Here is a 25,980-nt window from a genome sequence, read left to right as displayed (position 1 = left end):
CTCTGGAGGCAATATTTCTGTTATGTTCTTATAGTGTTTATGCTATGTCTGCAGTCAAGAATAAGTTGATGTTGGGTTGACCATTTTCATGACTTGATTGCTTGGTTGATAGATAAAAGTACTTCTCCAGAGGAGCATAACATTTTGTTCTGTGCTCTCTTCTTGATTTTGATTGTTATTTTTCACTTTTATTTCCCACCCTGTGTCCCTTGTATAGTACTTCGGGAGGTTCATGTCATGATCCTTTTTTTCCTGTTTTTTCCTTTTACTTCTTCACAGCCCTTTTCACCAATATCTCATAGGATCATAGAGTGGCTTAGGTTGGAAAGGATCTTAAACATCATCGAGCTCCAGCATTCCTGCCATGGGGACACTCTTACATTAACTTTTCTTTGTTTTTAAGAAGGTTACTCAGTCTGGCTCTGAGTCCCTTCTGCCACTTTTAATAAGGGCATCGGATTGAATCTCCCAGCAGAGGGAGAAATAAAAGCAGAATCAGAGATCCGAACTTTCTGTGCATGTAAGCATCTGGCTGTAACCGGTGCTACAAAGCCAACTCAGTGTGTTTGCTGTAGTACCTGTTAGGTTGATCTGTGACGGTTAAAGCATTCTGTAGTTTTATGTTGGCTTCTTCTAATTACTTTTGATACGGAACTGTTTTTTTCACTTGTCCGTGTACATATTCTTTATTGCAGATGGCAAACAAATTAGTGGCATATGCAAAGAGTAAATATTGAAATACTTATTTTCAGCCAAGTGTCTGTATTGAGCAACTTGGAATTTAAAGATACAGTGATGTGGCAATATTGTTGTCTTATCATCACAAGTTCTCCTGGGAAGATTCTGTGGTAGATAATATTACATGAAACTGAATCCCCCTCCCCTCCTCGCCTTTTGTTTTTAACTTAGAATTGTTTGAAGAGATTTGATATTGTGATAGTGAAAACATGAATCATTTTTTTATTATGCTAATCATATTGTTCGAAAGAACTGCATAGTCTCTGACCCAGTATAAAGAAAAAAAAGAAGTGAATCATCATTAACTTCATTAAATATTCACAGAGTCAGCATAAATTTTAAAACAAAGCTTAAATAAAGACAGGGAAGTAAAACAGGTTAAAACTCAGCCTGGTGTTACTGTGTACTAAAGGTAGAGTATGTCTGACTAATGTGTTAACCTTGCACACATTAGCTCATTTTTTAGGTACAGTAAAGTAGAGCTTATTTAGTGGGTTTCAGTGAAGCATTTTATAGCATTAGATAAGGACACTGTTTTCATTAAAATGAAGGAGGTGGGGATTTGTATAAGGAATGCAAGGTGGCAAAGGAGAAGAAAAGCGATCAGTAGTATTAAAGATCAAACTTGGAGGAGGTTAAGTGCTATTCCTCTTCCAGGTTTAGAAGCAATCTTTTAAATTATTTTTGTTAAAGGCGCACAAAAAGCAGAAAAGCGGTCATGGAGTGCAGAAGGTGTCATCACTACAAAGGAAGATCAAAATACAAAGGAAGAACTGGATGACTGCAACAACTGATGCTCTAGAAATGGCATGAGACCAGGCTTTCCAATATAGAATGTAAGATCAGGAGTATAGGCACTTGTAGTACCAATTCATTTGTCATGTGAGGATTATTCAGAAGGAAATGTCAGAACAGAAAAGTCATCTGATATTAGTAATTATTTTCACGATAAACTATGAACAGCTGATTTGATTGAACCAGAGGAAAGGCAAATGTGATTTTTAGGAATGTGTTGAGCAAGGTATTTCTGGTAAAGATATATAAATACTGCTGTTAGTGTGTCATCCACCACTCTTAAGCCTTAAGTTCTCCTGAGGGCTGTGAAGGATTATCAGGACAGTGGGAAGCCTTTAATTAAGCAGAAGGATTCTAAAATATCTTAAGTTGCTCACTCGCAGAATATCTCTAAATATCATCCCATTTTCTAGATCATCCTCCCAGTAGAAGTTCTGGAAGCAAGTATCTTGTTTTCTGATAGACCGTGGTAGATGAAGAGGACCATATAGGTCCTACCACTCAGGACACTTGGCTGTTTAATTCAGGATTTGCTTACATTTGGATTTTAGAAGTAGAGAAGGTTTGGGTTTTCTCTTTCTTAAAGTGGGTGGTATCTTTGCTCCATGATCTCATTATTTTTAGGTAGAAGATACTTTTGAATCTCTGTTAATATGTTTCCAACACTCCATTATTCTTTACAATTTAGACACAGGCAATTAAACATGTAATTCCTTAGGGAGGTTCTGTAACTGGGTCAATATATTGAATCATCCAGAATTACATTGATTTTTTCATTTTTTTTAAAGTCACAGTTTAAATCATCTTTTGAATGAAGGATAATCTGGGACAAGATTACATAATTTATGTGATTGTATATTTTTATCTCAGCTGTGTGGCATAGCTGAGGGGATGTCAACATTAGGAAAAGTGAAAACAGTAATAGACTGTATAAGTAAATCAGCTGAAGAGAATTTTCAGAAATTCATCTTTCAATCTGATAAGGGATATGCATAGCTAAAAGTGAAACATCGTGCTTTGTCTTGCTTGCTTAAAGATTGTTTTTGGAGAATGTGGAGGTGATCTAGGAGAGGACAACCAGATTGATCCAGGGATAGCGGGCTGTAGTTCTTCAAAGGAGTACTTGGAAAAAAGTGTCTGTGTTTCCAGGTGTTCTTATGGACCTGCTGAAAGAACCAGAGGGAGACTGTGTGAATACATAAGTGGTTGGTTGTTTCTCTCTTCAAAACATAGAACTCACATCTGTAAGAAATCCATGTGGCTAATGGACTGCTTAGAAAAATAGGGCATGGCCAGGGAACAGCTGTACTATGCATCTTGCTCCCCCAGAGAAATTTAGGCGTTGTGGAGATGTTGCTCACAGCGAATGCTGTTTCCTACTCTGCTTCACAGGCTGTGTCTCTGTCCCCACACTTGCAGAGCTCAGAGCATTTTTCTGGTTGAGCCATGTCTGCAGAGCTGCCAGTTCAATTGAACTGGAGTGGAAAAGGAGCCTGAGGGTCAGGAGCAGAGAATCACCCTTTCGGCATGGAGCTGGCATCTGAAGAATGACTTCCCTGTACCAGTTTGGATCTCATATTTTAGCAGCCCTCATCTTGGCCAAAATGGTCCTTGTTCCTTTTCACTTTCAATATGAAATGGAAATAGGATAATAATTTCTAAAACACTTCCGTACTGGGGGAGTAATTGGATTTAGTTGTTGTTTTTTACATAGGTGAAAGAATACCTTGACCGTTAGAATTTAGACAAAACCTCACTGGAGTTATTAGCTGGAGACTAAATCTAAATAAACTTCCTGGTTTCCTTATGCTTCAGCTTGCACTTGTTTTTTTAGCCCCTTCTAAGAGCAGAGTAACAATATTTATCACAAACGTTTATGCCATTGAGGAATCCAGAGAAATGCAGTATGAACACATAGCGCGTGTACTAATACTTTATTTGTCTTTGTGTGTGTGGATTTGATGGCCAAAAAGGAAGAGGCCCCAAGGGCTCCTTAGTATGCAATTAATATTTTGGCTAGAAAAGCAGCAGATTGTTTCAGTATGCTTACATGTTATGACATCATATTCCAGTAAAATTATAATGAACAGAATTTTTGTTTGTCTCTGTGGCAAACCAAAATGAGTTTTCTAATTGTCAACAGACCTTAGTGATTTATTTAATTATAGTGGCGCCCGCTCACACCAACTTAGTTAAGGTCTGTCAGCATTTCTGTTATGAACCCCTATTTTTAGGGGTTTATAACTAGTTGTAAATATTTGCTCATTGCTGAAACTTGGCATTCAAGGTCACAACCGTAGAGTAAATATCCTTTTTCAGGTTGACTATTCCAAAGTGATACCAGTGGTGTTAGCTAAAATGCAGATTTCTTATTCCATGAAACTTAGAGGGAATTAAGAGAACCTGCTTCCCAGACCTTGTGTGTGAAGGATCTTAGGGGTCTTACATCCAGAGAAGACAGATGAAAATTAACTTGTTTTAATAGGTTATATACGATTGCTCGTTAATGTATTATCGCTTATCACGTTCTGATTGTGTCATTTCATATCTGTATTACCTTCTGTTATTTTCTGCTCTTGTAGTCTTGTCATTTGGATGTGCCTGACAGTTTTTGCTTTGTGGATTGTGTCAGTATCACCTGGGAATGTTTGTACATAAGAATTTTCTCCAGAGAACAACCTCATCCTGTGTAGAATGCAGGGAAATGCTTATTATTTCAAGTAGGTTGTTTTAAAACCTAATGAGTGTGACATGTTGCTGTTTGACATCCTGACTGTTCCAGTTCTGTGACTGAACAGACCTACAGAGGGCTGAGGAGTGTAGTGCTCAAGTGCTTGTCACAGAAGCACTGAGCTGGTGTGCTACTGTGTAATGGTCAACAAATTCTCCATGAGTGTCCAAGATTGGTTTTCAGGCCTTTTGGCAACTCAGGCGTATACTAGGAAGGCTTGTTAATGATCGGTGCCAGATAGGACATCTTAACTTTTGTGTGGTGTTGAATGGATGTGTCTCTCTAGGACCCAGAGTCATTCTGTGTTAAAACTCAGTCTAATCATTGCATTCTGCTTTCAGGCATAATATTATGATTGCTTTTAACGTTTTTCTTGATGCAGACTTTATCCTTGCACTGAAAAGTTGAGGATGCTTTGTTTCTGTATTTGACACATTCCATGTTGTGGAACAGCCAATATCCTCACAGATTTAGGCCATTTTCTAAGGAATTCAGGTACTTCTTTGTACTTCCTTGGCAATGTTCACATTATCAGTGCTCTTAACTCTGCTTGAGGCCATGCAGAGCAAGAGAAGTTTAATCAAAACCGTGTAAAACTTAATCATTCTGCTGATGCCAGTGAGCTGCATGAGGCTCTAGAGCCACAGGCCGAATATCATTTTCCACATTATCACATAAATAATTCCCTAAACACCCTTTAAAAGAAAAGGTGAGGAGGGGGTGAGGGAAAAATTGAGGGCCTGTTGTGGGATATGAATCTGTAAAATGGATTTAGGTTTGTAGGCTTTCCTCCATTGCTTGTAATGGAGAGAAAGGTAAATTTAGTAGCTCAACAGGCAGGAACTTCTGATGGATATGGATGTGGAATTTCCCCAAATCTTTTTTTTCTTCTTAAAGACTATTGTATAGTAATAAGGTGGGACCTGCTGGCTTTACATATCCTCTGGTATGCTGCAGCCAACAGAGACAACAGTTTGCAGAGCAGTTTCCACCTTTTGGTTCTGGATTATCAGGGTGTTTCTTGTGGGATGGTGGGAGGATTGCTGGAAACTCTTTGACGAACTTGAGGGTGCCTCTTGTGGCAGGGAGAGGATAGCTAGCAGAGGCTGCTGCTCCTAGCAAGTTCAGTCAGTTACACCTGATCAAAACGTGCATTGAGCTTTTCTTCCAGCTAGCTCCTGACTAGAGAAGGCCAGGCACCCTTTCAGTGAGTACAAGGGAGAAGCCTATAAAAGCGCTGCTCTCAAAGGCAGCCAGCTGAAGGAGCACCTTGCACGGTGCCTCACACAGAAGGGGGCCAGAAGCTCTGCTGAGGACAGTGTGTGTGTGCTCAGTGATGGTGGTGGCGTGCCACACCGCACGGTTCCTAGCTCCAGCTGAAGGAGCAGTCCCTGATGTATGGATACTTTGAGACAGATCTTGCCCTGGAGGGAAGATGGAGCTCTCCTGATCTCCAGCTGCGGGAGTGCTGGAAGCTGTGGCTGCTGGCAATGGATCTGTATTACCATGTAAAGAAAATGCTGGAAGATGTCAGCAAGCTGTGCTGGCATAAATAGAAGTGAGGAATGAGGGACTGGTTGGATCTTCTCTGAGACCCTGCAGGTGTAAGAGCCTGCATCTCAAAGGAGGAGCAAGGAGAGTCAGTGCTTACTGGTCTGGGAGATGGGGATTCCTGTGATGATGAAGGCTGGAAGTCTGCAAATTTTGGCATCAGGAGAAACGCTCCGGCTCCACCGTCAGCTCTGCAACTATAGGTTCAGTGCCATGGCAACAAAAAAGGTGTCTGGAGCTCTCAGCGCATCCAGCTGAGCTTGAGCCCCCCAGCAGCACCAGAAGGAAGTGGCAGTTCATTGCACTGGGCAGCATTCTGCTGAAAGGGACAGAGCTCCTTATCTGTGAATGTGACCTCTGTTCAAGATTTCCTGCTTGCCAGGGGCTTGGAAATTGTGGAGTGACTGCCAACGGTTGTCTCTTCCTAAGTATATTACCTGCTGCTGATCTTCACTGCGGGCACCAAAGATACTGCCAAGAGACATATGGAGCATAACAGCCATGACTGGATGACAGCAGAGACTGTATTTTTACAATTGTTACACGCTCTTTGAGAATCACTACGTGGAAGAGAGAAGATCAAGGGATCTTGTCCTTGGTAGGGCAAGCATTAGTTGAGCAATCTAGTGAATTCAGGGGAGAGAGAGAGTGGAGTTGATCTACGTCCAAGTAAGGAAGTGAGGGACCCAGTTAGTAAGCAAAGGCAGTGTTGACAAGAGAGATCCTGAAACAAACAAAACAGGGCCAATGGAGAACCACCTCAAGTGTATGCACACAAATAAGGACAGCATGATGGGGAAAGCTCTTACACCCTTTCTGTGAAATCAGCACTGTTGGATTCCCATCTGAAATGCAAGCATGCTAACATACTTAGCACAGGGAACAAATGGGAGGAAAGGGAGGACTGCATGCAGCTGCAGGGCATTAACCTCACTGGAATCACAAAGGTTAGTTCATGCATTAGAAGTGCTATTATTGGTATATATGGATTCTTTAGGAAGGACGGGCTGGTATGGCAAGGAGAAAGTATACAAGAGAGTGGTGAGAATACACGGATCTCTGCCAGAGGATGGGTGATGGGACACCTGATAGTTTATGGGTGGGGATTAGAGGGCAGACCAATACAAAGTGTTGTGGTGGATGACTCCTACATACAGCATGGTGGGGAAAAAATAGATGAGGTCTTTTTCAAAAACTAGAAGCCTCATTGTCACAGGCCCTGATCCTCATGGGGGACTTTAACTATCCCAGTAACTGTTGGAGGTAAAACACAGCAGGGCACGAGCAATTCAGGAGGTTTCTGGCGTGCATTCATGATGACCTCCTCATGATGTATGAGGAAATACTAAAAAAGCCATGTTTGTTTAGTTTGGAGAAGAGGAAGCTGAGTAGGGGTATGGAGTTGACTGCAGTCTTCATTTGATGTCTTGAGTGGTTTTATAGAAGACAAAGTCAGAGTCTTCTCAGCAGTGCCCAACAAAAACTTGAGAAGCAATGGACATGTTTTGCAGCAAGAGAAATTACAGTTACATATGAGAAAAAAATTCTTCCAGAATGGGTGGTCAAACACTGGAGCAGACTGTCTGGAGATGTTTTGGAATGTGCATCTTTGAAGATACCAAAATACCCTGGACAGTGCCTGAAAAAGATGGTGTAACTTCAGAGTTCAACCCTGCTGTGGGCACTGCATTGGATCAGATAACCTTTAGGATCCTTTCCAACTCAAGTCATTCTATAATTTTATGAAAATTTTACACAAGAAAATGCATTTCTAGGCCTTAATAATTCCCTATAACTGTGTTAAACTGTAAACAGGAAAGCAAAGTAAGTGCCCACTTTCTGCATTCATAAAGGCAACTTAGCTCAGCCCTCCAAGGCCCTATAGCTGGAGGCTTCTTGGAGCCAGTATTATGGTTTTCCTCTTTCTGTATAAACATGTTTTTAGAACTTGACACAAAGTTCAGGGACAATAAGAATGGACTGCTCATTCACAGTCGTTTGAGCTTGAAATGTGCTGCTAACAGAAAAAAAAATGTATTTTGTTTTATAATTGAAACAAATCAGTTACATGTATTAATGAAAAGTCAGTCTCCATACGAAAGGTCATCGCACAGAAATAGAGAAAGCATGTTTTAATAAAGGGCTTTTAAAAGGAAGAAGTAGTTTGCTGTGTTTTTGAGTTATTCTAGTATTGTTGCAGTGGACCTAGCTTTTGGCCAAGCTTTCAGAATTTTGGGCTTTTGTATTTTGCCATAAAGTAGGTACAAGTTTTATGTCAGAAAGGAGAAAACATTTCTGATATGTGTATGTTTTTCCAAGGAAGAAATCTCCAGTGTGTTAGAAGAAACACTAAGGAAAGAGCCTCAGGCAGACTAGACCACAGAGTATGAAATAAATTCCCTTACTTGTATAAAATACAATTAAAGGACTTTTTTTTTCAGAATTTTCTTTTAAAAGATTATTATTTTAGCATTCATTACATAAAATTATCTGTGCTAAATTTCTTTTTAGTAGTCGTTTTGGGGAATGCATCTTTTTTGTAGAACTTGCTGATGTAGACAAACTCTTATGTTTGTTGTTGTCACACTGCTTTGACAGTCCTTCCAAAACCGAGAATTGCTTGATGACTCTTTCTTCGTTCCCTGCTAGCAAGGGACAGGTGTCAGGGTAGGGAGCATGAGTTGGGTTAGCTATTTTTGTTACTGAAAATAGAGATGTGGAGTTGATATGAATCAGGGTACTGCTTCCTCTGAGGTGTAATAGCTGTGTTAGTTCATAAGAAAACTTCATTTTTTTGCTTTATCTTTCTTTCAGTGCCTTTCAAACATACTCAAAACAGCAAAGCCTGCCGTTTTTTTGTTTGTTTGTTTGTTTTTTCTATAAGGCGAAAAAAGAGAAAGCAATAGGGTGGCAATTTATGCTTTTCTTTCAGGACCTGCAAAAAGTTTGTCTACCTTGGTGTTGGAGGAGAGCTTCTCCCTACCCTCTGTTATGCTTTTGGAAGAGAAGTCTTTATCCTTTACAACAATTTCAATGCTTGAACTTCAACTAGAGGCCAGAAGAACATTGTCCAGGTCCCTTGCTCTCTTCCATCTCCTCTGTGGGAGAGTCTTCATGTTCCTTCTTCCTCCATGCCTCTTTCCCCTGGGACTAGAGTTGTCTTCCAGACATGACTTCCACAGGAGCTTTCGGTTCTCCTTGGGCTAATCCTCTCAAGGCTCAGGCCAGGAAGACAGCAGTGCTGGGCTGCTGACTTGGAGCATTGCCCAGCTTGTTGCAGAGGTGTGGAAATGGTGGGATGAAGAGCTGGTGTGCACATCGGAGCTGCCTTGCTGGTCAATTTTCATGTATTTGAGAGGTCTTACTGTGTGAGGAAAGACAATGTTGTAGTCTGCTATGTATTCCATACAGTTGATGGTTAAAACTTGTAACTTATATTGCTGCTTTCTAACACACAGAAAGGCATTAACTTGTTCATGACTTCTTTACAGGTATCACTGCCCAGTGCCTAAAATTTTCTATGTCCAGTTAACTGTTGGCAACAGTGAGTTTTTTGGTGAAGGAAAGACTCGCCAAGCTGCTAGACATAATGCTGCAATGAAGGCCCTACAAGCTCTCCAGAATGAGCCTATTCCAGAAAAAATACCTCAGGTTTGTGTTTCAGAAAACATGCTGTTCCTAACCTTCATGTTATGGTACCAAGTCCAACAATCTACTTATCAGTTATTCAATGTCTAATTTTCAGTGTTCTATTTTCATATTAGCCGCAAGAGCAGAGGAGCAATCCAAACAAATCATTAGTGTTGTTTCTTTCTTTATAACTGTACATCTGACACAGAACAAGACTTCAACAGTGAAAATAAGTTGGCATTTAAAGTTGAGATTGTCCACAGTGTAAGAATTTTTTTTAAATTGAGTTTATACCAAAAGTCAAGAAAACGTCGGTTTAATCAGTGTCTTCATGAAGAATTGATTATTAATCTTAAATGACTGTTGTGCGATGAATGTGGTCTTAAGTGACTTGTTGCCAGTGTACCTGAGAACATGGCTGTGGTCACTGACATCTACTGCAGAGCGGTCTGATGGTTTTAATCTTTCAGCAATTTGTTCCCATTCTGAATAACTCACTTTCTCACTGATGTATATATAAGTGGTGCATATTGCTACTTAGAAATGAAAATTGTCATTTTAAAATATGTTGGCAGAAAAATTAGTCACAGAATAATCTTTGCGAATTGAAAGTACAGATAAAACCAGAATTATTTTGAAAACCGAACAGTAAAATTTCTGAGTCAAATAAGCCAAAAATAATGCATAAGGAGACAATCTTTCTTTCTTATGTAAGTGCAGAAGATAGTATGTAATATAAGGAAGTAAATAATATATGTAAATAAGCTGGATGCATACCTGGTTTATGTACAGAGATTTAATAGCCCTTGTATGTGTGATATTTACCTAGGAAAAGTAGTAAGATCTTTAACCTTCATGACTAATTGGATCTATTTTGTGTCTGTTGAGATTAGTGTCCATTTGGATGTGCAGGCTTTTAGGAGATGTAGCCATGGCAAACAGCATTTCCTGAATTCTTGTGGCATTCTGTATTGTTGTCCCTCTCGTGAGCTAAGGAAGTAACTTAATTCTCCTCTTCACCACCATGAAGGTGGTGAAACTGAATGAAATCCACAATTAACTAAGAGAGAAATTAAAGGAGAACTGTCAAAAGAGAATAATGTGTGTTAGGTGAGAGTCATGTGGTAGTGGGTAAGATCAGTGGGAGTGCTGTAACGTTCTGGTGCAGCAGCTGAAGGCCATCTGGGGTGCTGTAGGATCTCAGTAGCAGATGTCCGTGGGTAGGAAAATGAATGAAGTTCCAAGGAAAGCCCGTGTGTCTTAGTCATGCTGAGGCTACTGTTGTAGGTAGGAGTAATGAAGGATCCTCTTTGTCTCTTTATGGGTTAGAGCCACAGGTGACTGGAGAAGACTGGAGGTGACACTGGAGTAGCCAGAGGTGCATTATATGGAGCTGAGTACATCTACCCCAAGAAGTGGCAGGCTAAAGTGGAATTTAGGGCCTCATGTTGCCAAGGGTAGGGCTCCTCCCTGCTGCTGGTCATGTGAATTGCTGAGTGGTGGGATGTGCCCCCAGGGTGGGATTGCTCCAGTTCTGTAGAGCTCTGCTTCCTTCAGCGGAACTGACATGCTGGGATCAGCAAGGGAAGATGTGAGATTCCCCATACCTCGCGCATGGATCAGAGCCAGTACACAAGTCTGACTGGTCCTAATTGCTTAACTGGTGGAGCTTCCTTCTTCTCTGGCCAGTGCCACTGTGCTCTCAATGAGAGCAGGAATGGGAGGAGACAGGCCTGCTGAGGCCAGGCCGGCCCTGCATCCCACTGGTGAGCCTCGTTGGAGTGGGGTCTGTGGAAAATAGCACAATAAGTACGAGGTCTTAAACTCTGACCTTCAGAATCCTGTTCGCTTAATGAGGCTTCTGTATAGTCTCCGTTCATCTTGATGCCCACATTTATTTACTTCTTTTTCAACTGCGTTAAGGATGAAATCCCTCATCAATATTAAACTGTTAAAGAAGAATATTACCATCTTAGTGCTTCCTTGAGCAAATATGTGGAAAGCACAAGGTGAACAGAAGCAAGAAATGATCAGCAAACAGAGCAGGAGCGTAGGTGAATCTGAAACTGCTTGCATAAAAGAACTATTGTGTGTCTGCCAAAGCACCTCACTCTTTCATAGATTTGAGGCTAAGAAAGGCCTTACAATTAAGGTGTCAGTTCTGGAATGAGGATCAAATTTAAATTCAAAGTACCTGGGACACTCCTGAGCATATTTTACCTTCCTGAAGCTGAGGAAGTCAGATGACTAAGTCTTGAAACTTTTTTACTCAGTACTAAGCTCTGAGCCTTAAACTCTATGATCCTCCGTAGCTTCCAGTGCAGGTAGTCACTCCACTATGCTTGGTGAAAGAATATGCAAGGGCTGAAATTTTAAGGGTGGAGGGGATATTCAGTGATTTTCAATATCAAGTCTATATGGCTCTGTATTATTTTATGTAAACTATGCCAGTGACTAGTTGTTCCCCCTTTCAAAGATAAATTATATGGTGTGAAGCTGAATGTGGCTGAATTCACCTAGTTTCATTTTCTGTCTGATCAGTCTTTTCTTATCTTTGCTTAATCTAAAAACAGCTATGAAAAATCTCTTCCCTCTATGTATTTACATATTATGCTTAAGTAATTTTAAATCTTTTTGTAGGACTAATGGTTTCCATCATGTCTTGGTGTAAATTTGTTTTCTTTCTAACCAGCTGTTCATCTGTGTGGCTTTTTTGTCTGCCTTTCAGATTTTCGGTTTATAAAAGACAGATTTAATTGAATACCATATTGTGTAAGATTTTCACTAAAGTTGTTTACAAAATAATATTACTCCACTATTTGTTTGACGTTCTGTATACCCAAAGGTACATTTTTGGTTTTTAATATTGTCCTTTTAACTCCATTCAGTTGAATATTCTCAGCAAGCTGAAATTCTTCTCTGAATCAATGCTTTGCCTGTCCTGTAATGATCTACATTTTTAATCTCAGTAGTACTTTACATTTCATTGTGTGAAATGAGCTAGAAGTTCTACATAATTTCATTCTAACTACCTTTATTTCTGCTTTATGCTGTACCCTTTCTTTTCAGCAGTTTCTGCAGACTTTTATCAGTTTTGTCTTGTATTTAGCTCCAGATCAACAGCAGGGATGTAGATTGCTTTTACAGAGTCAACCACTTAGTAGTGAGACAAAAAGTGCTCCAAAGTCTGTGTATTGTACTACTGCTGCTGTGTTTCTGGTCTTCCTTTTTGTTAGATGCAGTGTATATTAAGAGTTAAGAAATGGTAGATACAGCATTGGTAAATGCCCTTGTTATTCTGAAGAAACCTATCACTTTTTACTGTTATTTTAACTTCAGTATCTGAATTTTGTAGCTGTGCTGGTGGCTGAAGATTTACATCAGGGTTGATTATGTAAGATGGAAACTCTGCAGGAATCCACCTAGTTCATCCCAAACTTCTTTGATGTTTACCTCCACTCATAAAAAATTGGGAGTCTGGCCAAAATTACAGAGATGTTGAGAGATCCCAGTTTAAAGCATTCAGAGCACTGCAGTGTGAAAGTAACTGGAAGATCAACCTCTGCAAACTAAGTAAATTGTGGCCTGTGAGACTTACACCAGAAGGCAGCAGTTGCAGGAGGTGATATCTGGTCCCCATGCTGATGGTTGTCTGAAAAAAAGATAGGGCTTACCTAAAGTGCAAAGCAAAGCTGAATTTTATGCAGGATAATGTTTGCATATGCCTTTTGTTGTTTTATCTCTGATCCTCTTTGTTTGTTATGTTCCTATGGATAAATAAATAGCTCTCTGTGTTGAGCACGCTGCTCTCTGTCACTACCTTTTCATACTGGTCATTAATTCCCAGAGGGAAGCCGACAGAGGGGCTGCTAAGCAGCTGGACCTGCTGGGGACACCTGTAACCTGGTGACCCAGTCAAAGCACAGGAGGGTTCACTGTATCCCTACTGACAGAAGTACCATCTTCAGTCTTGAGAAGTACAAGAGACTTTGTCCTTGCTTGAAAGGGGCACCCACAGAGAGGCTGTTAAGTGGGTCACAGGGTCTTTAATACTTGTGTTCAAAGCTTGTATTCAGATGATTATTAGCCATGCCATTTATAAGACTAAAACCCATAGAATTTATTTTGCCCTCTATCATTGGTTTATAAAATAATGTGTTCCTTTGATACGAAGCATAACTGCATCATATCTGGCTTCACAGGTCAGTGGGTAGCTGGTAATGGGGTGCTGAGGTGGTATACCAATGCCAATTCACAGTGTGACAGAAGAAAGCAAAAATGTCTGAGAATTTATTATCATTGTGTACTCTTCATTTTCAGAATGGAGAAACAGGAAAAGAAACAGAAGAAGATAAAGATGCAAACAAGTCTGAGATCAGTGTTGTGTTTGAAATTGCTTTAAAGCGCAATATACCCGTCAGTTTTGAGGTATGTGTTCTATATTATCTGTTTGCTGAGAGAGTATTGAAGAACCCAGCGCTGATATTCAACACAGTTAAAAATGATACTTAAATTCATGTAAACTATATATAAGTACCTTTGGTATTATCACAGAATCATAAAATATTCCGAGTTCAAGGGGACCCAAAAGGCTCCACACAGGACCACCCAAAATTCAAACCCTGTGTATGCTGGACATACTGACTACAAGGACAGTGTGAGAAACTTTACTGAGAGCTTTGCAGAAATACAGAAAGACAACATCAGCTGTCTTCCTTCCCTTGGTCATCTAGGTAGATAACTGTTATAAAAAGACACTGCGTTTGTTAAACATTCACCTGTGTTGCCTGCGACCAATGACTGCATAGTCTCTCAAGTGTTTTTCAGTAACTCCCAGAATAGTCTTTTCCACAGTTTTGCCAGGCACCAGAATAAGACTGATAGGGCTGTCCTCTGAAAGATTAACCAGCTCCTGGAGTGGTATCTATACTGCCTGATTTGTATCAGTACCTGAGAAACTGAATTTCTACTATAAAATTAGACATTCTTTCAGAAAAAGTGTTTACCTTAAGTAATAAAGAATCCAATGCGCTAACCCCAATGCTCCAAAGCATTCAGTGAACTAGCTGGGAGATTAATAGCAACAGCAGAATTTTTCCACAAGAAAGTTTTTATGCAAACTGTAAAAATCTAACGTTATTGTGGTAGGAACCACCAGACTTCCAAGCACTTTGGCTTTTTTGTTTGTTTTGTTTTTCCAATGCAGAAAAAGTGGATGTATTGTTATACATTTGCACTGAGCAAATGTGAAGGACATGGGCAGTGCCTACACTGGTGATGGTTATTTTCTCTAGGCCTTTTTTGTCTTGACATATATGCACATATTTGCATGTAAAAAAATATATTGTTGTGTGACGTGCTGTACTGCATGCTTTATACAGTTTACTGATGTGTTTGGCTGATGTCAACTGATCTACTTGGACCTTATTAGAAATTTGAGATATCACTCACAAGTTAGACAAGGGAGGCAAAGATACTGAGTATTGATTTTGACAAAGAATTCCTTGGTATAACAGATGTGTATGTACTTCATATATGGGGTCTATAATTGCAAAAAAAGTATAATATGAACTAATTGGAAAGTTGAGAGAGGAAAATCTCAAGGGTAAAACTGGAGTGTCTGGGGGTTTTGGTTTATCAGTTTGGGGTTGGACTCGATGATCTCTGGAGGTCCCTTCCAACCCCTACAATTCTGTGAAATTTGCAGTTGCATGGAAAGAATGTAATTCCTTTGTATGATCAATGCAATGGAAAAACATGCCTGTGTTTCAGAAAGGAATAGAAGAATTAATGCTTCAGTTTTCACACAAGTTGTTTTCTACCTTAAGTATTCAAAAGTATTTGGAACAGTTCCATACAAATCAGTACATTAAAATACAGAGGAGTGAATGGTCACAGATCAAAGAATAGCTTGGATGTTGGAATGAAAAGAGGTGTAGTGCTTTGAATGGGTTCCTAACTTTGTTCCTATGTTTTAGCTTATTTAAGGGAGAGCATTTGGTAAGGAGAGAATGAAGGAAGAGATACTTAGTGCAGGAAAAGTCTCGTGTATCCTTTGCCAAAGAATGTTAACAACATTGAAAAAAGACACTTTCTTGCTCTCCTGACAGGTTTTGCATTATTTCCTGCCTTTAAATCTGAGTTTAAGTGACATTTTAAAGTAGAATTTTGATTTAACTTGGTACTAGCTTGTATTTCAATAAGTCTACTAAGCAATTATGGGTAATCCCCAGGATCTGATGTTTCTAATAGGATTTTATTTGCAAATGGTTTTGTGTTATTCCAGGCAGGCATCAAAGCTTTCTCTAGCTTGTTTTTCTGCAATGGCTATAAAATGATCTGCCTTTTCTTCATCTGACGAAGCTTTAGCAAATGTTCCAACAGTGCTGTGTTATGCAACTAATTAATGGTCATAAAGATATGTAAAGTTCTATGTAAACACGTTCTCGGAATTGCATAAGGGGTGGAAAATAAGGAGAGCATGCAGAACCCAGTAGGTTTCTTTTTTTTAATGTCACTGTTCAAACTGTGCACGTGGTTTCGTTCCAGCTGCTCTACCAGTGTGAGTTAGGTGCTCGTTCTGTTCATCCTGTTTTGTATAATGTAGCTGATTTTAATTGCCTAGGAGCATTAGGAGGAATTTTAAGGATTTAGGGTTAGGGTTAGGGTGAGGGTTACCAATACTTTGGTGACTGCAAATTGCTAACTAAAATAAAACCATTGAGTTCTGATTAAGAAAAAAAAAACAACAAAAAACAAGCTTCATACCACACCTGCCATGGGTGTATCCTTACTTAACCTTTATTCATCAACTTTTCAGCCAAAATACAACTCTAAGGGCGTATGTGGGCAAAATGAGCAATTTTTAAAGAGAGATACAAAGCTGGTAGGAATTGTCAGAACAGTTCTAAGATTTTGCCTCTTATTCCCTCCTTGAGAATAGACTGCAGTCTTGCTGTTTTGGTTCTCTTGCACCACGGATATTTTTACTTTCCAAACTTGTTAGTAATGAGTTAGGTTGGCCTGGAAGACAAAACTGAGGTCAGCAACTTAAGGTGTTAGAAGAGCTATGCAGAAACAATACAGTACTCACACCAGGCATTAGTTGCCTTAGGATGTTTCAGACTGTTGTTTTATTTTCAGTATTGTTTCTGGTCACAGTGAGATGGAGGCTCAGTATTTCGAGCTAGGAGCAGAGCAAACTGCTGCCTCTGAAAGGCTGAGCATGTTCTTGTTGAGTAGTTTTGTGCCCATCTAGCTCCTGGTCTCCTGGGCATTAGGTCTTTCAGACTGAATGATGGATGTACTGAGTAGCTCTCATTCGTCTGTTTTAATAAACCGTCCAGACTCTTTTTATTTTAAATTGGGAAAATCTGACATGTCAGCCCACACAAGCACATGGAAATATATTGGTACTTTCTAAATAATCGTGGGTATAGGTAACATGTTTTTGCTGGCCCGTTCTTTGTCTTCTCTATTATTTTCTTTAATGTCCATTCAATCTTGTCATTGTCTTTTGATTTTTGTACCTGTAGTGTCTTTAATAATTGAAGCAGCATTGCTCTTTCATTGTAATTGTACTGCTGTTTTTCATTTGTCAGCGTGATTCATTAAATTGAGCCAAATTCACTCTTGATGTAACTTGACCTTAGATGAGTTTTGGCCCCATGTGTTTTCTCTTGCTGGAATTATTCTTTAAATCAGTGGAACAGAAAAGAAAAGTGTATTGAACTGTCACCCTTAATCAAATTCTCAGCTTTAAATTAGCCATGATTTGATCCATAGGTCGTATCTTTCAACTGAGGAAATGGTTTAATGTACTAATGCATATAGTGTTCTTGGATAGCAAAGACTGACTTTCTTTTAAGTGTTTTGTGTGCCTAGGCTTATAGAACAACTGTTTGAAATCATGTGGAATAAAAAGATCTAAAATCTGAGGTTAACCAAAAATGTTGTTAGGTAAATATTTTTTTTGCTAAATTACCAATTTTTGATGTTTAGCTTGATCCAGATCCCATCCAAATCGTATGGGGTTCATTCCATTGACAATACAGACTTTTTTCATATACTCACTAACAAAGAAACAGTTTTGAATGTTTTCCAGGCAGTTATTTACCTTGTGCCACATGCAAGTTTAAAAGATGAAAATCACAGCAGAATACACTGGTTTTATATTCATATGTATGAAAATATAATTGAGTTTTATATTAAAATTCTTTTCCATATATATACATTTGTGTGCATTTCTATATATGAGAAAACTTACATAAAACTAATATTTAAGGAACTCGGCAATTATGTTTGTTAAGCAAGTTACTTTGTCCTTTTTCATCTGGTCAGTATATACCTTGCTGTATATTTTATTAATGTGCTGTGTTGCACGTAAGTAGAAACACCTCTATACTGCCATTAATAAGACCACAAAAAGATGAAGGACTCTGGTAACGTTAATTCAGCCTCGCTCTTTGCAGCCGGCGTGGTGTAAGACTTTGGTAGCACCGTGCAGTAGTCGATTAAGATGCATGCTAATGACAGAAGAAAGGGCGGTGCTGGAGGACGTAGAGCAGGTACACAGCTCTTCTGTGCCTGCCATGGTGCGGTCATGGGAGCGCAGCATCCCCAGCAGGGCTGGGTGCCACGAAGGCACAGCTGCTTCTCGCACTTCACCTTCAAGTGAGGCAGTCTTGAAAACGTTTCTGAAATCATTACCCTGAATCTGAGAGTGGGAGCACTCCCAGGCTGCAGCGTCCAAGTCACGTGCTGGCGCAGATGCTGCCTTATTCTGGGAAAATGTGGACAAAGTTGTCTGTTAGTTTTCATTTTGTGTCTTCTTATTGGGATACTCTGTGATAATTGTATTTGCTGGGTGAAAATGCCACAAAAGAGAGTTACAAGCCTAGGGAGGCCTCATTACAGTGTAACTGCAAAACTAAATAATGCAAGGGACATGACCTTGATAAAAAGAACTTTAATATAAAACATGTTTCAATAATATTAAGGTTGAAGGCTTCAGCCTACTAAAAATACAGTTATTGCACCAAAAAGGCCTTGGCACCTTTACCTTCCTTCTCTTGCACTCAAGCATTACACTTCTTCAGTGGATGGTTTGATGTTTCTGCACCTACTGAAAAATATATGTTTGTATTGCTTTTGAAGACAGTAGAGAGAGGTGCCTGTCAGATGCTCTAATCGCTCCTTGCACACATTACATGTAACAGATTTAATTAGGTAGCTGCTTCCGCCCATCAAACAAAATAGCTGAACCTTTTCCCAAATGAGGTCTCTAATTCCTGATAGACATTATCCAGACCGGTAAGTGTTGTGTACATGAATAGATGGCTGTGTTAGCACGTGCCGTACTGTGATCTGTTGGTAACTACATCCTAGCAGCATTGCCTCCTAGGAAGATACTTGTGTGCGTGGAAGAGTGTAGACAGCAAAATACTAAACAAGGGTGCACCATTCAGAACTTCTCAATTTTATTTTTTTGTTTTATTGCAACTTTTAATAATGGAGGAGTACTTCACGTGGGTTTTCTCATTGTCTTTCATCCTGTGTATGTTTGGAAAGGGATGAATGCATTAAAATTTCCAGAACCAATTGTTTTTTGTGTGAGTGGCGGTGCTTTCCTTGGTCGTTCCTTTCCATACTGGTGGGAGGGACAGCTGAGAGTCGTGGAGACAATGCTGTGGCAGCCTTTTCAGTGGGCATGATGTCTGTGAGCTGTGTGCTCTGGCAAGGTAAGAGCTGAAAGCAGACAATACTGTCTGCCACTAGGGTAATGTGAAAATTCTGGCCTTCAGGATGGAAGTTTGGAACCATGCGTGAACATTCCAGATTGTAATGATAACAGAAGAAAATGGTCGACACATTAAAAAAGTGCCACATAAACATAGTTTTGAATATGTTGTATGGAGAGAAAGATTGATGGACCTTCATGAATTGAAATTCTTTATTATGTGAAGTGCCTTGCAAGAAGACAGCAGCAGCCTTGGTTTAAATATGCATTACTGCTGTGTACTGTGTTACTGATGTATTTTGAAAATGCAGGTCTCCTGTATTTTCTGTGAAACACTGAATATGACAGTTAGATTAATGTTATCAGCCTTCATTTTCTATCCTCAAACCTGGTACTGCCATTAAGACTCATCTAGATTTTGTAAAAACCCATCTAAATGCTTCCGAGTAGGAGAAAGACTGCATTGGTATTAAGTATGTTGCAGAAATATAAACATTAGGTTATAGGATGGTTTGACTCAAAATACTTTGTTTAAAAGGTGATAAAAGAAAGTGGACCTCCTCACATGAAGAGCTTTGTCACGCGAGTTACAGTAGGAGAATTCACTGCAGAAGGAGAAGGGAACAGTAAGAAGCTCTCAAAGAAACGTGCTGCAATGTCTGTCCTACAAGAGCTGAAGAAGCTTCCTCCTCTTCCTGTGATTGAAAAGCCAAAACTGTACTTCAAAAAACGTCCAAAAACAATATTGAAGGTATGTGTCTGCCCTTGTCAGAATTAAGAATATTTGCTTGGAAAGTAACAGTTACTCAGGTTTTAAGTCAGTAAAGGCTTGTTTACCATTTTCTGTCAATATTGTTACTAATTTGCTTGTACCCTGTCCCTTATTTATTTATTTAATTCTGACAGTGCTGTGAAATTCTCCTGTGCAATGGCTTGTAAGGAGCTGTCTCTTAAATGAGCTCACATCACAGCAGGAGTTAGTTCAAGTGTAGTGGAGGATCAAAGCCTCCAAACAACTCTGTGTACATTCATGAGGATTTTTAGCATCATCTCCTTTGAGAGACCTCAATGGAATATATAATGGTTTATCTCTACTCTTTCCCCCTCTCGCCAGTTTGAAGAGAGAGACTATGAAACAGTAGTGATGCGGAGAAGTGTTGCACAGTCCAGCTTCCTCCCCTCATGGAGCTGGATTTGGGAGTTTCCTACTTTCAACTTCAGTCTGTTTTGATTCTGGAGAGATTTAAAAGAAATGCGAAAGTTTGTTCACATCTCAGCCTAGCATGTCACTTGTCATACTTTCTTAATTTCATGTGCCTGTGTTAAGGTTCACATTTGTTTGATAACGTTCTTCAGCTCTCACAAACAGGTTGAAAATTTTGTGGAGACCAGTCCACGGAGGACTTGTAGGCTCTGACCATCTCTCCATTAAAGTGTATGCAGTCTCAGAAGATGCTCATGTGCTTTTTGCTGCACCAATGAGACATTGCTTAAAGACTCTGGAGTCTTCTAAGCTCAAGTTTCTTAAATGGTGCTTTTATTCTTGGTGGCAGGTAGATTTATTGCTATTAGAGAATTCAATTATCCTGCAGTGACTAGCCCTGGTTTTGTGTACTCATCCTCAGTTTGTCCAGAAACAAAAGAATTAATCAATCCTCCACTTGACCCAACAAAAGCAGACACAGAGTGTACATATATTTATGGTACATCACTTCATTGTCTCAGCATTGTACAGCTAATCAGATTAATTTGTCATCTCTTCAGTCCCTAAGAAGATGCTTTGCAAATGATCAAAATCTTCTAAATGGTGTTTTATATTAGGAAGCATTATTTTGTGAGGTAGTAGTAAACATTTTGTACATGACTTTTCATTGTCTGGCATGTTGGATGGTCACTTAGACCTACACAAAATAATATTGCTTGAAGTATACAAAAGGCATACTTAGCCGTTCAAACTTGTGTTAGATTAGTGAAGATGACGGAGAGTTGGTGCCTCATTTTACCGTCGTTTTTGTCCCCATAATATGCAGCCTCACGATAAAAACTGTAGGAAATAACAGGGAACCTTCACTTTCAAAACCCATGCTTTGGAGTAAAGTTTTAGGGCTTAAATTTCATCTCTGTTTCTGAGAGGGAGAAAAAAAATAGTCTTCAGTTTTTCTGGATTTGATAACAATGGAGATGATACACAGCTTTTGATGAAATGCGCAGCTATGTCCATGGCTTGCATTATGTTAGGCTAGGTAACATCACACCGGTATGATGTGAAGTTTTAAATACAGCTTGAATTCAGTCCTCACTGAGTATTGCATAGGTGGATACTAAAAATAAATAAGTAAATACACAATAACGTGACCATTCAAAATCTTCATTCTGAGTACACTCAGAGCAGAGTTGTGTAGGAACAACCATCTTGTGCAAGCAAATACTTTGGAGACTGCAAAATTGGAAAACGTCTAAGTTGCTTCCTCGTCTTCCTTATTTCATTTGCCTTCAGAACAGAACAATTTCATAGGAAATCTCGGTTAATTAGATAACTAGCTGCTACTGAAAGTCGTGGGATATAATTCTCAAAAACCTCTAGGAAAATTTAACATTATAAGCTATTTAATGCAGAACCATCAACATCAATGCAACTTTAAGAATCTGAAAGCTGAGGGATCTGAAAAAGGCTGTTTTCTCTGGCTTTCTCATTTTGGTATGTTTTGCTCAAGAAGGATGCTAAGGGTATAACCAAGTAAAAACCTCTTATTTCACCATATACCATTTACCGTTATAGTCTTGAATTGAATTATTCAAAGTTGGTGATGTTAGAAACAGACGTTAGTAGCAAAAATAACCTGATTGTGTAGGAAGCTGTTATCTTTTGAGTATAAAGTCTTCTCAAGTGCTTTTATTGTGTCCATTGCTTTTAGTTTAACCTACACATATTTTGAGCATCACAAAGAATGACAACTATAACTTCTTTATACTTGTGTATATATTTATGAGGCTGTATCTTATGTCCTGCACTTTATTTAGCCTGCTCTCCCTTTGTCTCTGCCTGGCTCCTTGCCCACACAGCTGCCCTTGTGCATGACATTGTCTTAATTCTTCCACCTTCATCTTCTCTAATGACTTCAACGGCTATGCTATGAAGGATTCGCTGCACAGCTTTCTTAATATCATCTTTTTAGGTTCTTGACCACCTGTTTGCTTACTTTGAGAAGCTCAAATAAGCACAACTTTGCCTCTTCATTTGTAATGCAAATGAAAAATAAATATCACAATATCGTTAAAACTATTCTACATTCCAATGCCATTTACATTTGTAAGTTCTTCTGTTGTGTTATGATATTCATCTGTTAAATAAAACCTCAGATAAATGTGTTTGAATCTTAATTTCTTCTCTTTTCCTTAGGTTTTACAAACTATATTTTCATAGCTGCTTGCTTTGAGAGAGAATTCATTGTGAATAATAACATTTAAAGTATTTCAGAACTAATACAAATAGGTTGTAAGGCCTGTGGTTTTTCACCTGTCTATGTAACCTTGGACAGAAAGATTTCTCAGTCCATTAGTTTTCCCCCATCAGATCAGTTCTCCCATTATCAATACATTTGGAAACATTTGAAATACTTTGTGGGTGGCTCATGGTGTGTACCATTTTTAGCTATTGGAGATTTTCTTTGTATTTTCTAGCTTCACTGCACAGAAACATTTTGAAGGTGAATTCCTATGTCATGCAGACGGAGTAAGCTTTCTCCACTTCTAGTTGCACTGTGGGATGGAAGGCAAGAATGCTGAGATGGAAAGTCTGAGACAAATGCACCTTCCTTGGTTATATGGCAAATCTTTTTTGTTCCCATGTAAAACCAACTATTCTTAATGTACTGCATGTTCAGCATTATGGCAGCCTGTTTTAAGGGCCACAGGGAAGGGTTGTAGAAATGGGGCAATGAAATATAATTGATGAATCTGTATATCATCCAGCTCCATAGGATGTTCATAGATACGTTAAGGTATTAATAGCTCAGCACTGGTAGATATACACGCTACTTGCAACAGTGGCAGGCAATAGGTGGTATGAATTTTGCTTATTTCTCTTAAAATGAGTATTAGAGAAGAGGCAGTAAAACAGCATAGCGTATATAATATTGATATATAATGAAATAATGCCTCTTTCTTTTAAATCTGTTTTAGACTGGACCAGAATATGGTCAAGGAATGAATCCTATCAGTCGTCTGGCACAGATCCAACAGGCCAAAAAGGAGAAGGAGCCAGAGTATGTTCTTCTTTCAGAGAGAGGGATGCCTCGCCGTCGAGAGTTTGTTATGCAGGTATCATCTGCTGTTGTGTCTGAGATAGCGCCCTTGCTCTGTCACGTTCTAACTTAAAAAAAAAAAAAGGTGGCATAATATAAAGCTGATTGCTGTGTGTTTAGCTGTTTGCTTTACAACAGGAGTATGAAACACAGTAACAGTGTGAACTTCTTTGCAGTTGGACTAGATAATCTTTGAAGGTCTCTTCCAATTGAACTGCCCTACCCTATTCCTTCTTTATTTTGGTGAAACAAATGGCAGTTAGGTTATTTGCCCTCTAGAAGTTTTTCTTGTAGTGGTTTTATATTTTTATACTCTTATTTTTGTTTCACCTAATGTTTTCTGGCTTTATCTGCAATGCTACTTCGTAATTTAAAATAAAAATACTTCCATTTTTCTTTTTGAAAGTTTTGCAGTTGTTAATCAGAGTATTGCACTACAAACAAGTATTCTGAAGGACGAAGAATATGCTCCATATTACCAAGCATTTTGGTTTAAAAAAAATAGTACTGCTAATCTTCTAAGAACTCCTTTTAGATTTTCATCTGCTTGGGTACCTTTATTGTTATTTGACATATGACAAAAACAGCCTTCTGTCTCATGTTTTAGCCTGTCCAGTCAATGGATTTGGATATAATACAGTAGGTCATTAAAGTTTCTTCGATTCTTAAATTGAGAACATTTGCAGAGATTTGGTGTAGCCATTATATATTGTGTATTTCCTTCGTGTCTACCTAGACAGGCTAGCAGTCTTTGTTTCCTTTGACCTCAGTGATGACAATTTGTTGGTTTTCTCTCTGGAAAAAAAAAATAGAGAGAGAAAGAGGGAGAGTTCCTTTTGTTTCAAGTTCTGATTTATGAATATAATCTTGGATTTCCAACTTCTTATACTATTCAAAAAGATTTGAAAAAGACCATATTTTTTCCTATGTGCAAATCCTGCCCCAATTAGAGATGGTTCCATGTGGAGTCAGCAAAGTGCTGTGTAACACAGTCCAGTATTAGAATGATGAGCTGAGAATTTGGCTTTCCGCTGAGGAATTCTCAGTAGTGGTAAAGTATTTGGCTTGAATAAAAAAATAATCTTAAGAGCAGTGAATACGTGAAAGATTCCGCTATCTAAGAAGACTTATGAATGAAAAAAATAGAAGAAATTTCATGGAGGGTTTGCTTTTCATGTATACTTCTAAGCACTGTAGCCATATATTTACCTTTTTCTAATGCTTTCACACGAAAACCATACCTCTGCTTCTCCTGCCTTCAGGAAGTCTCGGTGGATTCATTATGACGTGCAAAAAACCTTATCAGAATAAAAAGCCTTTGTATAAACTACTTAAACAATGTTTTCATTTAATTTAATTGAATGTGGAAGTAAAATATCTAAAGATAATATGTTCATTTTTATCTGTCACACAAAGAGCAAGTTTAGATGTGATGAAATGGATCCAATTACTTGTCCTGACCACTAGATAAACAGAAGGAAACCTCTGATGACATTAGTTGGTGTTCTGTTCCCAAAGTTAATTTCAAAAAGCTCTTTCTCTTTGTAGTCAGGCCTTTAATCCTTGATAGAGGTTATAATAATAGCTAAACCAGTTTTACAGGTCTGAGAAATAGCAGAACATTGATTTATTGTGGGCTATGTTATAAATTATCATTTTGTCTTGTCCCATTAAAGTCTCTCAATTTTATTGCGTATAAACTTGTAGCGGATTGGCTGTTTTCTAATTGTAATTTCCGAACTACATAGAACAGTAAGGTTTTATTTCAGTGTTATTAATATTTCTGTTTTATGTGGTTGAATCTTTTTGTTTAATTATATGTATTTTGAAGGGATATTCATGATCATTTATTTACGTCTTCTTTCTATTTAGAATTAATAGGTATCTGAGTAAGAAAACTTAAAAGTTGTAGCAAAATAGATACATGATAATTTGAGGAAAATGAATAATTATTGAATAACATAAACTACTAAATAACACATATTATAAAGAACTGTGTGCCTGTTTTTGCCATCTTTTAAGCTCATTCCAGAATGCTTCAGCTCACTGACCTCTATGCTTTCTTTTATTCAGATTGCCTTGAGTATTTTATTATTTTTATTTTATTTTGGGTTTCCTTTTTTTAACATGGTTTGGAACCAAATGTTATTTTCAGAGATAATTTGGAAAATAAAGTGTCTTAATGGACAAACTGAAATATACCTATTAAAGAACTTTGAATGTTGCACAAATGAATCACAGTGACAGTACTAATACCTTAAATCAGATGCATACAGCTTCAGTAGGTTAAGAATGGTACCCAGCCCAAGGAATAAGCTCAAGACTTGCTCTTCGAGGATATTCATCACCGATAATTTGCCTTTTTATTTTGACATTTTAACTTCTCTTTGTGATCTGAAAGGCGTCTTGTTTGTTGGAAGTGCTTTGGACAGTACAACCACAGGTCCAACAGGGAGAGAGCCTTCTTTCCAGAGAAAGTTTTGATAATAGCT

The 25,980-nt window shown here is 38.6% G+C and overlaps 1 protein-coding gene across 5 annotated transcripts in view; it reads left to right on the top strand.

The window, feature by feature from the left end:
- Positions 1-25,980, top strand: part of STAU2 (staufen double-stranded RNA binding protein 2) — a 165,617-nt gene that overhangs the window by 40,676 nt on the left and 98,961 nt on the right. For all 5 annotated transcript variants that reach the window (XM_021389098.1, XM_021389099.1, XM_021389100.1 and 2 more), the window contains exons 6-9: positions 9,307-9,466; positions 13,766-13,873; positions 19,723-19,935; positions 23,367-23,504. In XM_021389098.1, coding sequence (XP_021244773.1) covers positions 9,307-9,466; positions 13,766-13,873; positions 19,723-19,935; positions 23,367-23,504 — 619 coding nt within the window. The remainder of the gene's footprint in view (positions 1-9,306; positions 9,467-13,765; positions 13,874-19,722; positions 19,936-23,366; positions 23,505-25,980) is intronic.

This window comes from Numida meleagris, chromosome 2 (assembly GCF_002078875.1).
Source record: "Numida meleagris isolate 19003 breed g44 Domestic line chromosome 2, NumMel1.0, whole genome shotgun sequence".
In the NCBI taxonomy this organism is placed as follows: Eukaryota; Metazoa; Chordata; class Aves; order Galliformes; family Numididae; genus Numida; species Numida meleagris.
This window is presented reverse-complemented; position numbering and strand designations above follow the sequence as displayed.